This window comes from Nerophis lumbriciformis, linkage group LG03 (genome assembly GCF_033978685.3).
Source record: "Nerophis lumbriciformis linkage group LG03, RoL_Nlum_v2.1, whole genome shotgun sequence".
NCBI lineage: Eukaryota > Metazoa > Chordata > Actinopteri > Syngnathiformes > Syngnathidae > Nerophis > Nerophis lumbriciformis.
The window spans coordinates 71,189,137-71,211,541 of NC_084550.2; the positions used below are offsets into that span (position 1 = coordinate 71,189,137).

General features: G+C 40.3%; 1 protein-coding gene across 6 annotated transcripts in view; it reads right to left on the bottom strand.

The window, feature by feature from the left end:
* Window positions 1–9,244: 9,244 nt before the first annotated feature.
* The window catches only part of LOC133589992 (vasoactive intestinal polypeptide receptor 1-like), an 82,270-nt gene continuing 69,109 nt past the window's right edge, over window positions 9,245–22,405 (bottom strand). For all 6 annotated transcript variants that reach the window (XM_072912891.1, XM_072912888.1, XM_072912890.1 and 3 more), the window contains one exon: window positions 9,245–9,989. In XM_072912891.1, the coding sequence (XP_072768992.1) occupies window positions 9,843–9,989 (147 nt within the window). In that variant the 3' untranslated portion in view covers window positions 9,245–9,842. The remainder of the gene's footprint in view (window positions 9,990–22,405) is intronic.

Below are 22,405 nucleotides of genomic sequence, written 5' to 3' on the forward strand. Positions count from 1 at the left end.
AGCAAGATCACATTGAATCCACTTAAAGCATTTCTTCAACATAATAACCCTCCTATTGCAACAGTTTATGAATGTAAAATTACCGTAAAATGTTTAAGATGAAAATGTCCCTGAAGGCGACTACATTCATTTATAAGCTCTAGATTGAACATCTAAACAGTGCTATTTTTTAATCTGAGCCATGTTTTTGTGAGTTGTTGGTGCCATTATTGTTCTTATCACTATCCTGATGTACAAAGATTTTCAACAAACAACAACAAGAAAAAAAACATGAGTGTTTTGTTATCGTGCCTTCTGTGAACTTCTGACATTTTCTTTCCGCTCTTTCCAAAAAAACAACAACAAAAAAACTGTGAACTGTTTGAGTTGTACTGTGACCACGTTTGTCAAGCACTTTTAGTTATCCGCGCGAGTGCGACAGCATCACGTCACATTTGTTTAGTTCAAATACCGTTTGTGTATTTTCTATCTGTCTCCAAAAAAAAAAAACAGTATTTAGAAGTTTCAGGGAATTTTCACCTCCTTGTTGGCATCTTGTTAGCTTAGCATTCCCCAAACAGGAAAGTACTTTCACAACGTAACACTTCTTTTTGTTTGGGAAGAGAGACACAAGTAGTAGAGAAAGACAGTACCGTATTTTCCGCACCATAAGGCGCCCTGGGTTATAAGCCGCGCCTTCAATGAACGGCATATTTCAAAACTTTGTCCACCTATAAGCCGCCCCGTGTTATAAGCCGCATCTAACTGCGCTAAAGGGAATGTCAAAAAAACAGTCAGATAGGTCAGTCAAACTTTAATAATATATTAAAAACCAGCGTGATGTGGGCGCGCATGGAGTCGTATATCAACATGGACGGAGCTGCGTGAAAAAAGCCACCCGGCCTCTTCGCGTAAACTTACCTTAACCACTCGCTCATCTTTTCTTCATCCATCCATCCCTTCGAGTTAGCTTTTATGATGACGCCGGCTGGAAAGGTCTCTTTTGGCAAGGTCTTCCTTTTGAATATCACCATGGGTGGAAGTTTCTGGCCATTAGCATGGCAAGCTAGAACCACAGTGAAGGATGACTTCTCATTCCCTGTGGTGCGAATATTCACCGTACATGCTCCCGTTGTATCCACAGTGCGGTTCACAGGAATATCAAAAGTCAGTGGAACCTCGTCCATGTTGATAATGTTCTCTGGCCGGATCTTTTTTTCAGCTATCTTGTTTTTACAATATGCACGGAAAGTAGCCAGCTTTTCTTGAAAGTCTTTAGGCAGTTGCTGTGAAATAGTAGTCCGTGTGCGGATGGAGAGATTGCGTCTTTTCATGAACCGGAAACCTGTCGCTTAGTAGGAGCCATTTTGTGGTCTTTACAGATGTAAACACACAAAGGAAATGAAACGTAATATCCGCGCGTTTCTTCTTCTTCTACGCGGGCGGGTGGTTGCTTACAGTAGAAGAAGAAGCGCTTCCTGTTCTATGGGGGCGGGTGCTTACCTTGGCGGTTGCTTGCGTAGAAGAAGAAGCGCTTCCTGTTCTACCGGGAAAAAAGATGGCGGCTGTTTACCGAAGTTGCGAGACCGAAACTTTATGAAAATGAATCTTAATATTAATCCATATATAAAGCGCACCGGGTTATAAGGCGCACTGTCAGCTTTTGAGAAAATTTGTGGTTTTTAGGTGCGGCTAATAGTGCGGAAAATACGGTACTAGTTTGTTCAGACCCGTTTAGCTAGGCGAGGGGTCTGCAAGCTGTGGCCCTTTTATCCCTTTGTTGAGGCCCCCGGGAAGTTAATGCTTACCACATACTTGCCAACCTTTTTGATTGATTGATTGAACCTTTTATTAGTAGATTGCACAGTACAGTACCTTGAGACCTCCGAATTCAGGAGATGGGGGGTGCGGCGGTGTTGGGGGCGTGGTTCAGGGGGGCGGGGTTGAGCATTCCCCCTTCCCTTTTCGAGCTTTTCTGGATGAAATGAAATTCTTTTTTTCCAATCACTTTGGAACTTGCAAGCGTATTTCTTCTTCTTACTTGTCGTCGCCATGACTGTCTCTTCTTCCTTCTTCTGCTTCGTCTCCTTCTTGTTGTGTGTGCAGCTCCAAAAGCCCTAAATGTTATTGTAGTGTCCCAGAAGAGTTAGTGCTGCAAGGGATTCTGGGTATTTGTCCTGTTGTGTTTATGTTGTGTTACGGTGCGGATGTTCTCCCGAAATGTGTTTGTCATTCTGGTTTGGTGTGGGCTCACAGTGTGGCGCATATTTGTAACAGTGTAGAGATGCGCGGATAGGCAATTGTTTCATCCGCAACCGCATCACAAAAGTCGTCAACCATCCGCATCCACCCAAACTAACATTTAATCAAAACCGCACCCGCCCGTTGTCATATATCTAATATAGACGATGCAAGGCATTAGTGAGGTTATAAAGCTTTTGCCTGTTAAAAGAAAGGAGACTGATCCAATGCAGCAGAGACATTCAATGCATACCACGCTGTCACGGCCCAGACGCACACCAGTGCGCAATCATCTGGGAGCCGCGCTGAGCGCACCTCCAAGCGCGTGGAGGTGCGATGTCCCTCGCGCCCGAGGCTTCAGCGCGCACCGCGGCGGCCATCCTACTCGTCGCGGCCTAGCCCTCGCGGCTCTCGCTGCCGGCGACGGCCGGGTATGGGCCCGACGCTCCAGCGCCATCCATTTTCAGGGCTAGTTGATTCGGCAGGTGGGTTGTTACACACTCCTTAGCAAGTTCCGACTTCCCTGGTCACCGTCCTGCTGTCTATATCAACCAACACCTTTTCTGGGGTCTGATGAGCGTCGGCATCGGGCGCCTTAACCCGGCGTTCGGTTCATCCCGCAGCGCCAGTTCTGCTTACCAAAAGTGGCCCACTCGGCTCACCAGGGTGAGCCCCACCCCTTTCGTGAGCGCACTGCGCGCGGAGTGACCCCTGTTACGCGCCCCCGGCAACAGGGGTGGCGGGCAGGTAAGCTGCGCGGGCGGAGCGCGCGGAGTGACCCCTGTTACGAGCCCCCGGCCACGGGGGTGGCGGGCAGGTAAGCTGCTTACCTGCTGCGCGTGACGCCGGCCGCGGCGAAGGTGGACGAGGCGAGGTGTCGGTGCGGTGGGCGCGGTGGTGACCCTGGACGTGCGTCGGGCCCTTCTCGCGGATCGCCTCAGCTACGGCTCCCGGTGGGGCCCTCTCGGGGGAAGGGGCCTCGGTCCCGGACCCCGGCGAGGCGTCCCTTCTCTGCTCCGTAAAAGTGTCCATCTCTTCTTCTTTTTTCTTCTTCTGTTGTGGCATATGCTGCAGGTGCCTGCTCGTTTTTCGTATGTGGGTAACAACATTTAACTATGTATATATATTTCCCAATTGGTTTAACTGCCACCCGCCTGAATCTATTTAAAATCAAATTTTTTTTTATTTCAACCGCCTGACCTGACCCGACCCGCGGATAAAATCTCTTTTTTTTTTTTTTTCATCCGCCCGATCCGCGGATAATCAGTGTGTAAAGGATATCACCACATGGGCTCAGGAACACTTCAGAAACCCAGTCAGTAACTACAGTTGGTGGCTACATCTGTAAGTGCACGTTAAAACTCTCCTATGCAAGGCGAAAACCGTTTATCAACAACACCCAGAAACGCCGTCGGCTTCGCTGGGCCTGAGCTCATCTAAGATGGACTGATACAAAGTGGAAAAGTGTTCTGTGGTCTGACGAGTCCACATTTCAATTGTTTTAATTTCATCCGCCCGATCCGCGGATAATCCGCGGATAATCCGCGGATAATCCGCGGACTCCGCGGTTGTGCCCGCAAACCGCGCATCTCTAATATATATATATATATATATATATATATATATATATATATATATATATATATATATAATGAAATACTTGACTTGGTGAATTCTAGCTGTCAATATACTCCTCCCCTCTTAACCACGCCCCCAACCCCCCCAGCCCCCACCCCCACACCTCCCGAAATTGGAGGTCTCAAGGTTGGCAAGTATGCGCATGCGCGTTTATCATAACTCTCTCTCTCTCTCTCTGTCTCTGCCCCTCCCTCACCAATGCTGCTGTTTGTTTTGTTTTCAACCCCTTCTTAACCCTGAACGCACATTGAAAATACACGCGACCCTAACTCAAAAATGCCGGACATTTGAGGCATTTAAGAAACTCCGCCCTGACAGCTCCGCAAAAGAGGACATGTCCGGTGAAAAAAAGTCTATCCTAGCCCGTGTGTTGTGCCTCGGTGTGCATTGTTTACACAACGTGCGTTACGCTACTTAATATGTCCGTGTGGAAACTCGTTCGGTACACCTCTGAACCGAACCGGAACCCCCGTACCGAAACGGTTCGATACAAATACACGTACCGTTACACCCCTACAACAGGCCCTTTTACCAAAGGGCTCTATAATGCTACAAATGCAAAAGCTTGGAAGAAAATAGATTTTCCAAAATGTTTTATTGTGTAATGAAACTACTTTCTCTGTGACGTGGTATATGTTTGTGTTTATATGCCTTTTTTTTTCTAAACTATTGTTTATTGCCAATGCATTTTTGAATGTACAGTTGTTGCTCAGCTGCTCTTACTGATGCCTGCTCTCACTCTCCATCCTCTTCAATTTAGTGACATCAAACAGTATATTGTATGTTTTATTTCTTTATTTTGCGCAGGTGGAATCTCTTGTGGTGTTACGAGCATATTTTGTATGTTTCATGACTCCAGGAGGTGAGATGTCCACTGGGGAGTGTAATGTTTGCACTTGTCAGTGATGACAACATGAGGAAAGTCAATGTCAAAAAAAACATGAAATTGGTCATCCGGCTTCCTGTGACGGTGTGTCGTAAAGTGATGTCCAACATCCATGTTGTGTACATTTGAATGCTAAATAAATATGAGCAAAGTTGTCCTTGTCAAGTGTTTTGATTGGATGACTGTGTCAACATGAGGTATATTGATTTATTTGACTGTATAATCAGATTGGTTGGAATTGGGGGTTAAATCACCAAAAATGATTCCCGGGCGCGGCACTGCTGCTGCCCACTGCTCCCCTCACCTCCCAGGGGGTGAACAAGGGGATGGGTCAAATGCAGAGGACAAATTTCGCCACACCTCGTGTGTGTGTGAGAATCATTGGTACTTTAACTTTAACTTTAAGAACCTTTCTCAACCAGCTATTGCAAGGAATTTTGGGATTTCACCATCTACGCTCCGTAATATCATCAAAGGGTTCAGAGAATGTGGAGAAATCACTGCATGTAAGCAGCTAAGCCCGTGACCTTCCATCCCTCAGGCTGTACTGCATCAACAAGCCACATCAGTGTGTAAAGGATATCACCACATGGGCTCAGGAACACTTCAGAAACCCACTGTCAGTAACTACAGTTGGTCGCTACATCTGTAAGTGCAAGTTAAAACCCTCCTATGCAAGGCAAAAACCGTTTATCAACAACACCCAGAAACGCCGTCGGCTTCGCTGGGCCTGAGCTCATCTAAGATGGACTGATGCAAAGTGGAAAAGTGTTCTGTGGTCTGACGAGTCCACATTTCAAATTGTTTTTGGAAACTGTGGACGTCGTGTCCTCCGGACCAAAGAGGAAAAGAACCATCCGGATTGTTATAGGCGCAAAGTGTAAAAGGCAGCATGTGTGATGGTATGGGGGTGTATTAGTGCCCAAGACATGGGTAACTTACACATCTGTGAAGGCACCATTAATGCTGAAAGGTACATACAGCTTTTGGAGCAACATATGTTGCCATCCAAGCAACGTTACCATGGACGCCCCTGCTTATTTCAGCAAGACAATGCCAAGCCACGTGTTACATCAACATGGCTTCATAGTAAAAGAGTGCGGGTACTAGACTGGCCTGCCTGTAGTCCAGACCTGTCCCCCATTGAAAATGTGTGGCGCATTATGAAGCCTAAAATACCACAACGGAGACCCCCGGACTGTTGAACAACTTAAGCTGTACATAAAACAAGAATGGGAAAGAATTCCACCTGAGAAGCTTCAAAAATGTGTCTCCTCAGTTCCCAAACGTTTACTGAGTGTTGTTAAAAGGAAAGGCCATGTAACACAGTGGTGAACATGCCCTTTCCCAACTACTTTGTCACGTGTTGCAGCCATGAAATTCTAAGTTAATTATTATTTGCAAAAAAAAAAATAAAGTTTATGAGTTTGAACATCAAATATGTTGTCTTTGTAGCATATTCAATTGAATATGGCTTGAAAAGGATTTGCAAATCATTGTATTCCGTTTATATTTACATCTAACACAATTTCCCAACTCATATGGAAACGGGGTTTGTATTATGGGCCTGCATGCGAAGGACTAGCAGCCCCAGGTGCTACATTTAGCACATTAACTTTAAGCACTTCAGCAACTTGTCTTTTTCAGTCAACTGACTAAAAGTAAAACTTAATTACTGAAAGTCAAATACTGTACAATAAACTAACTAATCATAATAATGTCAGATTCTATTTATTGCTGTGGTTCCTAAACCAAAAATATAATTCTTTGATTTTATGAATTATTTAGTTGAAATATGTGAGTTAAAACATAATTCTCATCTATAAATTAGGCTTTATAAAACACAAAATCATTGATTAAAAATAATACATTTAAAAAAATGCAATTTATTTTTTTACTCAAACTCTTTTCTTTTCTTTTTTTATAAAATGAAATACTGTAGGTATAAAATAGTTGTGTATCATAAGAAACTACTGTCATGTCAATTTTGAATCTCTACACATTTTATTTGTCACACTCCTAGTGGCGACTTCCCTACAAGCCTGTTTTGCAGGTTTCTCTGCTCTTCAGGGGACTATATATCTATATACATATATATATATATATATATATATATATATATATATGTATGTGTGGGGAAAAAAAATCACAAGACTATTTCATCTCTACAGGCCTGTTTCATGAGGGGGTTCCCTACCAACCATTCACAAAACCCAACACAACACTCCAATACGTGCACCATGACAGCAACCACCCACCAACCACCACGAAAAGAATACCTACCGGAATTAATAAAAGGCTATCGATGCTGTCATCTAGCAAAGCTGAATTTGACCAAGCAACCCCCCCATACCAAAAAGCCCTTGATGAAAGCGGATACAATTTCACCCTCACCTATGAACCCACGCCAGGAGACCAACCAAAAAAGAACAGAAAACGAAACGACATCATCTGGTACAACCCCCCATACAGCAAAAACGTCTCAACTAACATTGGACACAAATTCCTCAATCTGATTGACAAACACTTTCCCAAAGACAACACCCTAAGAAAAGTATTCAACAAGAACAACATTAAATTGAGCTACAGCTGCATGAACAATATACGACAAATTATCTCAAACCACAACAAAACAATTGCAAATGAGCCGTCGGCCCCCGGACAGAGCGACTCCAAAACCAGCAAAGGTTGCAACTGTCGCAAGAAACCTGATTGCCCTCTCAACGGGGGGTGCTTACAAACATCAGTTGTCTACCAATCTACGGTAACACGCAGGGACATTAACACATCCGACACATATGTAGGATTAACCGAGGGAGAATTCAAAACCAGATGGAACAATCACAAGGCTTCTTTCAGGAACCAAAACCTGCGAAATACCACAGAACTCAGCAAACACATTTGGGACCTCAAAGACAATAATGTTGAATATTCAATAACATGGCAAATTCTTGCATCCAGCACACCTTACAATAGTGGTAATAAAAGATGCAACCTATGCTTGAAAGAGAAACTGTTTATTATTTACCGTCCAGACCTGTCATCCCTCAACAAGCGCAGCGAAATTGTAACAGCATGCCGCCACAGACGGAAACACCTCCTAGGTAACACATGAGCCAATCACCACGCCCCTACGCCAGCCTGTACCCACCCACTCTGTGCCCTATATAAACCATGGTATGCGAATGCTCCCATTAAAATCTCCTGATGATTGAAGGTACCCCCCCTCATGAAACAGGCCTGTAGAGATGAAATAGTCTTGTGATTTTTTCCCACACATACATATATATATATATATATATATATATATATATATATATATATTTATATATATATATATACCCACACATATATATAAATAATTACGTGTGTGTTTACATATTGTAATATGTAAAAGCATATGTGTGTGTGTGTGTGTGTGTGTATATGTACATATGTGTGTAATATGTGACATATTACACATATATGTAATAAGTAAACACACACACATATAACACCATATGACAACCTCTTTAAAGCTTTGTAATCGATCAGAAATATCAAGCAGCTAGAAGTCCATCCATCCATCCATTTCTACCGCTTGTCCCTTTCGGGGTGGCGGGGGGGGGGGGGTGCTGGAGCCTATCCCAGCTGCATTCGGGCGGAAGGCGGGGTACACCCTGGACAAGTCGCCACCTCATCACAGGGCCAACACAGATAGACAACATTCACACACTAGGGACCATTTAGTGTTGCCAATCAACCTATCCCCAGGTGCATGTCTTTGGAGGTGGGAGGGGCCTATCCCCAGGTGCATGTCTTTGGAGGTGGGAGGGGCCTATCCCCAGGTGCATGTCTTTGGAGGTGGGAGGGGCCTATCCCAGGTGCATATCTTTGGAGGTGAGGTGGGAGGAGTCTATCCCCAGGTGCATGTCTTTGGAGGTGTGAGGGGCCTATCGCCAGGTGCATATCTTTGGAGGTGGGAGGAGTCTATCCCCAGGTGCATGTCTTTGGAGGTGAGGTGGGAGGAGTCTATCCCCAGGTGCATATCTTTGGAGGTGGGAGGAGTCTATCCCCAGGTGCATGTCTTTGGAGGTGAGGTGGGAGGAGTCTATCCCCAGGTGCATGTCTTTGGAGGTGGGAGGGGCCTATCCCCAGGTGCATGTCTTTGGAGGTGGGAGGGGCCTATCCCCAGGTGCATGTCTTTGGAGGTGGGAGGGGCCTATCGCCAGGTGCATATCTTTGGAGGTGGGAGGAGTCTATCCCCAGGTGCATGTCTTTGGAGGTGAGGTGGGAGGAGTCTATCCCCAGGTGCATGTCTTTGGAGGTGGGAGGGGCCTATCCCCAGGTGCATGGCTTTGGAGGTGGGAGGGGCCTATCGCCAGGTGCATGTCTTTGGAGGTGAGGTGGGAGGAGTCTATCCCCAGGTGCATGTCTTTGGAGGTGGGAGGGGCCTATCCCCAGGTGCATATCTTTGGAGGTGAGGTGGGAGGAGTCCATCCCCAGGTGCATGTCTTTGGAGGTGGGAGGAAGGCACTAACCCCTGTCCCACCGTGCTGCCCGCAGCTAGAAGTCTAACATGGATAAGTGTGGAGAGAATGTTCTGCATTTTCCCATCATGCTTTGCAATGGATTTAAATGGGTGCAATTACCTTTTTTTTTTTTTTTTTTTATGATAATGGATCATTTTTCATGTAATATCCACAAAGTTCAGTGAGCGGGTTGTATTATGTGTGACCTTGTGTGTTGACTTTTTGTGTTGGTTCTTTTTTGTTGTTTTCCTGCACCATGACTAGGAAATGTGTAGATGTGAAGATAGTACACATCATGGTCACTGACCTGAACTTCTTGGAATACTCGCAAGATGGCAACAAATTGCTACCTGACATACCCCTGGAGATCCAGTGCAAACCCCCTGCAAGGGAAGGTTGTTTATTGGATTATACTGTCATCTCGCGGGGTCAAAATGGGAATGAGACACCGCTGTGATAAATAATACTCGACTCCACAGCGCCACCTTCCAGCAGTCATGTCCAATACATGCGATATACACTCCTGTGGCTTTCCTTGTAGCAGCTGTTCAATATTGTCCATTCAGTGTTGGTAAAGAACATTGGCCTCATACCGACGACACGTTGCCAGTGGAAGGAGGCCTCCGCAGGCCCCCGTGGCATCGAACCGTGATCTGAGCCATGCTTCGCTTGGCGGGGGTGCGATGGCTCTGGTTGTGACACTTCCACAGCCATCTCCGCAGCTCTGTTTGGACCTGCAGGGAGACAAACATGACCTTGTGATGTACTCTGGACCTACTCCATTAGGGACGGCTGTATTAAAATAGCACTTTTACTTTATTGTTGGGTCTTTATAACATCAAAAAATTGGAAAAATATTTGAAAATGTCTGTTAAAGTTAAAAAAAATTGTTTTATTGCTTTAACGTTTTTACTTTTATGGATTTCAAGGGCATGATCATACTTGCCAACCCTCCCGTATTTTCCGGAAGACTCCCGAAATTCAGCGCCTCTCCCGAAAACCTCCCGGAGACAAATTTTCTCCCGAAAATCTCCCGAAATTCAGGCGGAGCTGGAGGCCACGCCCCCTCCAGCTCCGTGCGGACCTGAGTGACGTGTCGACAGCCTGTTTTCACGTCCGCTTTCCCACAATATAAACGGCGTGCCTGCCCAATGACGTTATAACTGTAGAATGATGGAGGGCGAGTTCTTGGTTTCTTATGTGGGTTTATTGTTAGGCAGTTTCATTAACGTCCTCCCAGCGCGGTAACAACACACAACAACAGCAGTCACGTTTTCGTCTACCGTAAAGCAGTTTGTCTGCCGTAAACAGCAATGTTGTGACACTCTTAAACAGGACAATACTGCCATCTACTGTACATGCATATGTGACAATAACATCTAGGGCTTTTAGAGAGTGCAGTGCACAACTGCGCACACAACAAGGAGACGGAGCAGAATGCATCATCAGAGAGGGTGTTCAGCATGGTTCGAAAAATAGTGACAGAGAATAGAACAAGGATGGGCAATTCAACCCTTAACTCAACAATGAGTAGATGTGTGTTATGTGTGTGTATATGTGTAAATAAATGAACACTGAAATTTAAGTATTTCTCTTATTTATATATATATATATATATATATATATATAATAAAAATAAAAAATAAAATATACATATATGTATATATATATATATATATATATATATATATATATATATATATATATATATATATAACTAGAATTCACTGAAAGTCAAGTATTTCTTATATATATATATATATATATATATATATATATATATATATATATATATATATATATATATATGAAATACTTGACTTGGTGAATTCTAGCTGTAAATATACTCCTCCCCTCTCAACCACGCCCCCAACCACGCCCCCGCCCCCAACCCCGACCACGCCCCCGTCCCCCACCACCACCACCTCCCGAAATCGGGGGTGTCAAGGTTGGCAAGTATGGGCATGATTTATGTCACAATTACAACCCTTGACTAACACCCTCCCCCCACCACATCCCACCTCCCCGGATTGTAAATAATCAAATGTAAATAATGAAATGTATATACTCGTTCTTATGCTTTCTGAACTCACTTTGTCCACTGCTTGCTGTACATATCCTACCAAGTCACACCTACACTGTTTCAATGTCCATTTCTCTGATGATGCAATTGTTGATGACTGAAGTGTTGATATCAACCAAACCTATATACATATATATATATATACATATATAACATATATATATATATACATATATATTGTTGCGTTTTGGACCAGTTGTTCCTCCCAGGGAATTCAAGTCACAATTCGCTCCCAAGCCCCTTCCGACACTTAAAGCTGAGTTGAAAAAACCACGAGAGACAGAATAGGTATTTTGTTGTATATTTTCAAAGCTTTTCCAATATACATTTTGAGACCAGTCTAACCATAGAACATTCTATTGCGCCTCCCAAAATGGTCTGTCTTCCCGATCCCACCACCCTCTCTCTCGTCCCATCTCTGTAGACAAAGCCAATGCTAGTCAAAACACATTCCCAAGAACTCAAGGTTAACACACACAGTATACTTGCTGACAGAGCATCAAGAGAAGAAATGGAAAACACGAGCTGTTTTCAAATATGACAAAGAAATGGAAGAAGTACAACTTAAATTCAGATATATGTAAATATCTGCCTCCGACAATTTATATATATATATATATATATATATATATATATATATATATATATATATATATATATATATATATATATATATATATATATATATACATCAACCTAACCTAACCCCTCCTCCCCCCACATCCCACCCTCTGGATTGTAAATAATGTAAATAATTGAATGTATATACTCTGATGATGAACTTGTGTGATGACTGTATTATGATGATAGTATATATTTGTACCATGAATTGATTAACGTGGACCCCGACTTAAACCAGTGTAAAAACTTATTGGGGTGTTACCATTTAGTGGTCAATTGTACGGAATATGTACTGTACTGTGCAATCTACTAATACAAGCTTCAGTCAATCAATCATGTTAAAAAATAGGGTTGTCAAATGTAACACATGTGATTAATTGATTGCAACAATCGTGTACAATCACTATTTTCTGTCTTTTGAAAATGTCAACAAGCTCGTTTGCCTCAGCAACTGGTAAAAGGAAGAGTAAACGCAGACCTAAGTGGTTCATCGCAATCAAATAAAACTGAAAGTTGTGATTAATCTCATTTAAGAACTTAATCGCTTGCTCCAAAGCATTCAACATGCTTTTCTAAACCAAATATCATCTATTTATTATTATTATTATTATTATCCATATTTTGGCGTGCTCTACCGTCCACATTTTTCACCCGATTCAAACCGTTCCAACTTCAAACCGGGCTTTCCCTTGACAAATTCCCAAAAATTCCCAGATTTCCCAGAATTCCAGGTTTTCTGGGACATTTTTCCCATTCAAAATGAATTGGCCATTTTTCAAACTTCCACCATTTCCACATTTTTCAGCCGATTCAAACCATTCTACCTTCAACACATTCCACCATTCTAAAAATTTAAACCACCTTTTTTCTAAATTTACAAAAAATTCCAGGATTTTCCAGAAGTCATGATTTTCCAAAGACCTATTTCCATCCTTTTTTCTGGCGACTACTCCTCCCACATTTTTCAACCCACTTCAACCGTTCCACCGTCAAAACATTCCTCTTAATCAGGACAAAAAACAAAATTGTTTTTTGAACTGGAAAAATTCCCGGTTTTCCCCAAATTCCAGGTGTTCCGTATTACCATTTCTCAATTCAACATGTTACTACTTTCACATTTCTCGACCGATTTGAAAAATATCAACACCAACCATTTCAACTCCATCCATCCATCCATTTTCTACCGCTTATTCCCTTTGGGGTCGCGGGGGGCGCTGGAGCCTATCTCAGCTACAATCGGGCGGAAGGCGGGGTACACCCTGGACAAGTCGCCACCTCATCGCAGGGCCCATTTCAACTCATTCAGACCATTTAAGTTTTTTTACCATTTTCTAAAAATATTTCCGTTTTTCTCAAAATTCCCAAATTCTTTGGAAATTCCAATTGAAATCAATGGGACATTCTTCAAAGTTCCACAACTCCCACATTTTCCATCTGATTCAAACTGTTCCAACTTCAAAACATTCAGCCTGTTTGGGAATTGTGTGCTCTATTTCAATCATTCTAAAAAGAAATTCCAGGATTTCAGTTCGAGTTCAGCATTGGAGCATTCACACATGCTTTTCTAAACCAAATATCATCTATTTATTATTATTATTATTATTATTCTCCAGATTTTGGCGTGCTCTACCCTCCATATTTTTCACCCGATTCAAACCGTTCCAACTTCAAACCGGGCTTTCCCTTGAAAAATTCCCAGATTTCCCAGAATTCCAGGTTTTCCGGGACATTTTTCCCATTCAAAATGAATTGGCCATTTTTCAAACTTCCACCATTTCCACATTTTTCAACTGATTCAAACCATTTTACCTTTAACACATTCCACCATTCTGGAAATTTAAACCACCTTTTTTCTAAATTTACAAAAAATTCCAGGATTTTCCAGAAGTCGTGGTTTTCCAAAGCCCTATTTCCACCCTTATTTCTGGCGACTACTCCTCCCACATTTTTCAACCCACTTCAACCGTTCCACCGTCAAAACATTCCTCTTAATCATGACAAAAAACAAAGTTGTTTATTGAACTGGAAAAATTCCCGGTTTTCCCCAAATTCCAGGTATTCCATATTACCATTTCTCAATTCAACATGTTACTACTTCCACATTTCTCGACCGATTTTAAAAATATCAACACCAACCATTTCAACTCATTCAGACCATTTAAGTTTTTTACCATTTTCTAAAAATACTCCCGTTTTTCTCGAAATTCCCAAATTCTTTGGAAATTCCAATTGAAATCAATGAGACATTCTTCAAAGTTCCACAACTCCCACATTTTCCATCTGATTCAAACTGTTCCAACTTCAAAACATTCAGCCTGTTTGGGAATTGTGTGCTCTATTTCAATCATTCTAAAAAGAAATTCCAGGATTTCAGTTCAAGTTCAGCATTGGAGCATTCACACATGCTTTTCTAAACCAAATATCATCTATTTATTATTATTATTATTATTATTCTCCAGATTTTGGCGTGCTCTACCCTCCATATTTTTCACCCGATTCAAACCGTTCCAACTTCAAACCGGGCTTTCCCTTGAAAAATTCCCAGATTTCCCAGAATTCCAGGTTTTCCGGGACATTTTTCCCATTCAAAATGAATTGGCCATTTTTCAAACTTCCACCATTTCCACATTTTTCAACCGATTCAAACCATTTTACCTTTAACACATTCCACCATTCTGGAAATTTAAACCACCTTTTTTCTATATTTACAAAAAATTCCAGGATTTTCCAGAAGTCGTGGTTTTCCAAAGCCCTATTTCCACCCTTATTTCTGGCGACTGCTCCTCCCACATTTTTCAACCCACTTCAACCGTTCCACCGTCAAAACATTCCTCTTAATTACGACAAAAAACAAAGTTGTTTTTGAACTGGAAAAATTCCCGGTTTTCCCCAAATTCCAGGTGTTCCGTATTACCATTTCTCAATTCAACATGTTACTACTTCCACATTTCTCGACCGATTTGAAAAATATCAACACCAACCATTTCAACTTATTCAGACCATTTAAGTTTTTTACCATTTTCTAAAAATACTCCCGTTTTTCTCAAAATTCCCAAATTCTTAGGAAATTCCAATTGAAATCAATGGGACATTCTTCAAAGTTCCACAACTCCCACATTTTCCATCTGATTCAAACTGTTCCAACTTCAAAACATTCAGCCTGTTTGGGAATTGTGTGCTCTATTTCAATCATTCTAAAAAGAAATTCCAGGATTTCAGTTCAAGTTCAGCATTGGAGCATTCACACATGCTTTTCTAAACCAAATATCATCTATTTATTATTATTATTATTATTATTCTCCAGATTTTGGCGTGCTCTACCGTCCACATTTTTCACCCGATTCAAACCGTTCCAACTTCAAACCGGGCTTTCCCTTGACAAATTCCCAAAAATTCCCAGATTTCCCAGAATTCCAGGTTTTCCGGGACATTTTTCCCATTCAAAATGAATTGGCCATTTTTCAAACTTCCACCATTTCCACATTTTTCAGCCGATTCAAACCATTTTACCTTTAACACATTCCACCATTCTGGAAATTTAAACCACCTTTTTTCTAAATTTACAAAAAATTCCAGGATTTTCCAGAAGTCGTGGTTTTCCAAAGCCCTATTTCCACCCTTATTGCTGGCGACTACTCCTCCCACATTTTTCAACTCACTTCAACCGTTCCACCGTCAAAACATTCCTCTTAATCACGACAAAAACTGAAGTTGTTTTTTGAACTGGAAAAATTCCCAGTTTTCCCCAAATTCCAGATGTTCCGTATTAGCATTTCTCAATTCAACATGTTACTACTTCCACATTTCTCGACCGATTTGAAAAATGTCAACACCAACCATTTCAACTTATTCAGACCATTTAAGTTTTTTACCATTTTCTAAAAATATTCCCGTTTTTCTCGAAATTCCCAAATTCTTTGGAAATTCCAATTGAAATCAATGGGACATTCTTCAAAGTTCCACAACTCCCACATTTTCCATCTGATTCAAACTGTTCCAACTTCAAAACATTCAGCCTGTTTGGGAATTGTGTGCTCTATTTCAATCATTCTAAAAATAAATTCCAGGATTTCAGTTCAAGTTCAGCATTGGAGCATTCACACATGCTTTTCTAAACCAAATATCATCTATTTATTATTATTTTTATTATTATTCTCCAGATTTTGGCGTGCTCTACCGTCCACATTTTTCACCCGATTCAAACCGTTCCAACTTCAAATCGGGCTTTTCCTTAAGAAATTCCAAAAAATTCCCAGATTTCCCGGAATTCCAGGTTTTCCGGTACATTTTTCCCATTCAAAATTAATTGGCCATTTTTCAAACTTCCACCATTTCCACATTTTTCAACCGATTCAAACTATTTTACCTTCAACACATTCCACCATTCTGGAAATTTAAACCACCTTTTTTCTAAATTTACAAAAAATTCCAGGATTTTCCAGAAGTCGTGGTTTTCCAAAGCCCTATTTCCACTCTTATTTCTGGCGACTACTCCTCCCACATTTTTCAACCCCCTTCAACCGTTCCACCGTCAAAACATTCCTCTTAAGCACGACAAAAACCGAAGTTGTTTTTTGAACTGGAAAAATTCCCGGTTTTCCCCAAATTCCAGGTGTTCCGTATTACCATTTCTCAATTCAACATGTTACTACTTCCACATTTCTTGACCGATTTTAAAAATATCAACACCAACCATTTCAACTCATTCAGACAATTTAAGGTTTTTACCATTTTCAAAAAAAATCCCGCTTTTCTCGAAATTCCCAAATTCTTTGGAAATTCCAATTGAAATCAATGGGACATTCTTCAAAGTTCCACAACTCCCACATTTTCCATCTGATTCAAACTGTTCCAACTTCAAAACATTCAGCCTGTTTGGGAATTGTGTGCTCTATTTCAATCATTCTAAAAAGAAATTCCAGGATTTCAGTTCAAGTTCAGCATTGGAGCATTCACACATGCTTTTCTAAACCAAATATCATCTATTTATTATTATTATTATTATTATTCTCCAGATTTTGGCGTGCTCTACCGTCCACATTTTTCACCCGATTCAAACCGTTCCAACTTCAAACCGGGCTTTCCCTTGACAAATTCCCCAAAATCCCCAGATTTCCCAGAATTCCAGGTTTTCCGGGACATTTTTCCCATTCAAAATGAATTGGCCATTTTTCAAACTTCCACCATTTCCACATTTTTCAACCGATTCAAACCATTCTACCTTCAACACATTCCTCCATCCTGTAAATTTAATTCACCTTTTTTCTAAGTTTACAAAAATTTCCAGGATTTTCCAGAAGTCTTGGTTTTCCAAAGCCCTATTTCCACCCTTTTTATCTGGTGACTACTCCTCCCACATTTTTCAACCCACTTCAACCGTTCCACCGTCAAAACATTCCTCTTAATCACGACAAAAACCGAAGTTGTTTATTGAACTGGAAAAATTCCCGGTTTTCCCCAAATTCCAGGTATTCCATATTACCATTTCTCAATTCAACATGTTACTACTTCCACATTTCTCGACCGATTTGAAAAATATCAACACCAACCATTTCAACTTATTCAGACCATGTAAGTTTTTTACCATTTTCTAAAATACTCCCGTTTTTCTCGAAATTCCCAATTTCTTAGGAAATTCCAATTGAAATCAATGGGACATTCTTCAAAGTTCCACAACTCCCACATTTTCCATCTGATTCAAACTGTTCCAACTTCAAAAACATTCAGCCTGTTTGGGAATTGTGTGCTCTATTTCAATCATTCTAAAAAGAAATTCCAGGATTTCAGTTCAAGTTCAGCATTGGAGCATTCACACATGCTTTTCTAAACCAAATATTATCTATTTATTATTATTATTATTATTCTCCAGATTTTGGCATGCTCTACCGTCCACATTTTTCACCCGATTCAAATTTTTCCAAGTTCAAACCGGGCTTTCCCTTGACAAATTCCCCAAAATACCCAGATTTCCCAGAATTCCTGGTTTTCCGGTACATTTTTCCCATTCAAAATGAATTGGCCATTTTTCAAACTTCCACCATTTCCACATTTTTCAACCGATTCAAACCATTTTACCTTTAACACATTCCACCATTCTGGAAATTTAAACCACCTTTTTTCTAAATGTACAAAAAATTGCAGGATTTTCCAGAAGTCGTGGTTTTCCAAAGCCCTATTTCCACCCTTATTTCTGGCGACTACTCCTCCCACATTTTTCAACCCACTACAACCGTTCCACCGTCAAAACATTCCTCTTAATTACGACAAAAACCGAAGTTGTTTTTTGAACTGGAAAAATTCCTGGTTTTCCCCAAATTCCAGGTGTTCCGTATTACCATTTCTCAATTCAACATGTTACTACTTCCACATTTCTCGACCGATTTGAAAAATGTCAACACCAACCATTTCAACTCATTCAGACCATTCAAGTTTTTTACCATTTTCTAAAAAAATTCCCGTTTTTCCCGAAATTCTCAAATTCTTTGGAAATTCCAATTGAAATCAATGGGACATTCTTCAAAGTTTCACAACTCCCACATTTTCCATCTGATTCAAACTGTTCCAACTTCAAAACATTCAGCCTGTTTGGGAATTGTGTGCTCTATTTCAATCATTCTAAAAAGAAATTCCAGGATTTCAGTTCAAGTTCAGCATCGGAGCATTCACACATGGTTTACTAAACCAAATATCATCTATTTATTATTATTATTATTATTCTCCAGATTTTGGCGTGCTCTACCCTCCACATTTTTCACCGATTCAAACCGTTCCAACTTCAAACCGGGCTTTCCCTTGACAAATTCCCCAAAATTCCCAGATTTCCCAGAATTCCAGGTTTTCCGGGACATTTTTCCCATTCAAAATGAATTGGCCATTTTTCAAACTTCCACCATTTCCACATTTTTCAACCGATTCAAACCATTCTACCTTCAACACATTCCTCCATCCTGGAAATTTAATTCACCTTTTTTCTAAGTTTACAAAAATTTCCAGGATTTTCTAGAAGTCGTGGTTTTCCAAAGCCCTATTTCCACCCTTTTTATCTGGCGACTACTCCTCCCACATTTTTCAACCCACTTCAACCGTTCCACCGTCAAAACATTCCTCTTAATCACGACAAAAACTGAAGTTGTTTTTTGAACTGGAAAAATTCCCGGTTTTCCCCAAATTCCAGGTGTTCCGTATTACCATTTCTCAATTCAACATGTTACTACTTCCACATTTCTCGACCGATTTGAAAAATGTCAACACCAACCATTCAGACAATTCAAGGTTTTTTTTTACCATTTTCAAAAAAATTCCCGCTTTTCTCGAAATTCCCAAATTCTTTGGAAATTCCAATTGAAATCAATGGGACATTCTTCAAAGTTCCACAACTCCCACATTTTCCATCTGATTCAAACTGTTCCAACTTCAAAACATTCAGCCTGTTTGGGAATTGTGTGCTCTATTTCAATCATTCTAAAAAGAAATTCCAGGATTTCAGTTCAAGTTCAGCATTGGAGCATTCACACATGCTTTTCTAAACCAAATATCATCTATTTATTATTATTATTATTATTATTCTCCAGATTTTGGCGTGCTCTACCGTCCACATTTTTCACCCGATTCAAACCGTTCCAACTTAAAACCGGGCTTTTCCTTGAGAAATTACAAAAAGTTCCCAGATTTCCCAGAATTCCAGGTTTTCCGGGACATTTTTCCCATTCAAAATGAATTGGCCATTTTTCAAACTTCCACCATTTCCACATTTTTCAACCGATTCAAACTATTTTACCTTCAACACATTCCTCCATCCTGGAAATTTAAATCACCTTTTTCTAAGTTTACAAAAAATTCCAGGATTTTCCAGAAGTCGTGGTTTTCCAAAGCCCTATTTCCACCCTTTTTATCTGGCGACTACTCCTCCCACATTTTTCAACCCACTTCAACCGTTCCACCGTCAAAACATTCCTCTTAATCACGACAAAAACCGAAGTTGTTTATTGAACTGGAAAAATTCCCGGTTTTCCCCAAATTCCAGGTATTCCATATTACCATTTCTCAATTCAACATGTTACTACTTCCACATTTCTCGACCGATTTGAAAAATATCAACACCAACCATTTCAACTTATTCAGACCATTTAAGCTTTTTACCATTTTCTAAAAATACTCCCGTTTTTCTCGAAATTCCCAAATTCTTTGGAAATTCCAATTGAAATCAATGGGACATTCTTCAAAGTTCCACAACTCCCACATTTTCCATCTGATTCAAACTGTTCCAACTTCAAAACATTCAGCCTGTTTGGGAATTGTGTGCTCTATTTCAATCATTCTAAAAAGAAATTCCAGGATTTCAGTTCAAGTTCAGCATTGGAGCATTCACACATGCTTTTCTAAACCAAATATCATCTATTTATTATTATTATTATTATTATTATCCATATTTTGGCGTGCTCTACCCTCCAGATTTTTCACCAGATTCAAACCGTTCCAACTTCAAACCGGGCTTTCCCTTGACAAATTCCCAAAAATTCCCAGATTTCCAGGTTTTCCGGGACATTTTTCCCATTCAAAATGAATTGGCCATTTTTCAAACTTCCACCATTTCCACATTTTTCAACCGATTCAAACCATTTTACCTTTAACACATTCCACCATTCTGGAAATTTAAACCACCTTTTTTCTAAATTTACAAAAAATTCCAGGATTTTCCAGAAGTCGTGGTTTTCCAAAGCCCTATTTCCACCCTTATTTCTGGCGACTACTCCTCCCACATTTTTCAACCCACTTCAACCGTTCCACCGTCAAAACATTCCTCTTAATCACGACAAAAAAACAAAGTTGTTTTTTGAACTGGAAAAATTCCCGGTTTTCCCCAAATTCCAGGTATTCCGTAATACCATTTCTCAATTCAACATTTTATTACGTCCACATTTCTCGACCGATTTGAAAAATATCAACACCAACCATTTCAACTCATTCAGACCATTCAAGTTTTTTACCGTTTTCTAAAAAAATTCCTGTTTTTCTCGAAATTCCCAAATTCTTAGGAAATTCCAATTGAAAACAATGGGACATTCTTCAAAGTTCCACAACTCCCACATTTTCCATCTGATTCAAACTGTTCCAACTTCAAAACATTCAGCCTGTTTGGGAATTGTGTGCTCTATTTCAATCATTCTAAAAAGAAATTCCAGGATTTCAGTTCAAGTTCAGCATTGGAGCATTCACACATGCTTTTCTAAACCAAATATTATCTATTTATTATTATTATTATTATTCTCCAGATTTTGGCGTGCTCTACCGTCCACATTTTTCACCCAATTCAAACCGTTCCAATGTCAAACCGGGCTTTCCCTTGACAAATTCCCAAAAATTCCCAGATTTCCCAGAATTCCAGGTTTTCCGGGACATTTTTCCCACTCAAAATGAATTGGCCATTTTTCAAACTTCCACCATTTCCACATTTTTCAACCGATTCAAACCATTTTACCTTTAACACATTCCACCATTCTGGAAATTTAAACCACCTTTTTTCTAAATTTACAAAAAATTCCAGGATTTTCCAGAAGTCGTGGTTTTCCAAAGCCCTATTTCCACCCTTATTTCTGGCGACTACTCCTCCCACATTTTTCAACCCACTTCAACCGTTCCACCGTCAAAACATTCCTCTTAATTACGACAAAAAACAAAGTTGTTTTTGAACTGGAAAAATTCCCGGTTTTCCCCAAATTCCAGATGTTCCGTATTACCATTTCTCAATCAACATGTTACTACTTCCACATTTCTCGACCGATTTGAAAAATATCAACACCAACCATTTCAACTTATTCAGACCATTTAAGTTTTTTACCATTTTCTAAAAATACTCCCGTTTTTCTCAAAATTCCCAAATTCTTTGGAAATTCCAATTGAAATCAATGGGACATTCTTCAAAGTTCCACAACTCCCACATTTTCCATCTGATTCAAACTGTTCCAACTTCAAAACATTCAGCCTGTTTGGGAATTGTGTGCTCTATTTCAATCATTCTAAAAAGAAATTCCAGGATTTCAGTTCAAGTTCAGCATTGGAGCATTCACACATGCTTTTCTAAACCAAATATCATCTATTTATTATTATTATTATTATTATTCTCCAGATTTTGGCGTGCTCTACCCTCCACATTTTTAACCCGATTCAAACCGTTCCAACTTCAAACCGGGCTTTTCCTTGAGAAATTCCCAAAAATTCCCAGATTTCCCAGAATTCCAGGTTTTCCGGTACATTTTTCCCATTCAAAATGAATTGGCCATTTTTCAAACTTCCACCATTTCCACATTTTTCAACCGATTCAAACTATTTTACCTTCAACACATTCCTCCATCCTGGAAATTTAAATCACCTTTTTCTAAGTTTACAAAAAATTCCAGGATTTTCCAGAAGTCGTGGTTTTCCAAAGCCCTATTTCCACCCTTTTTA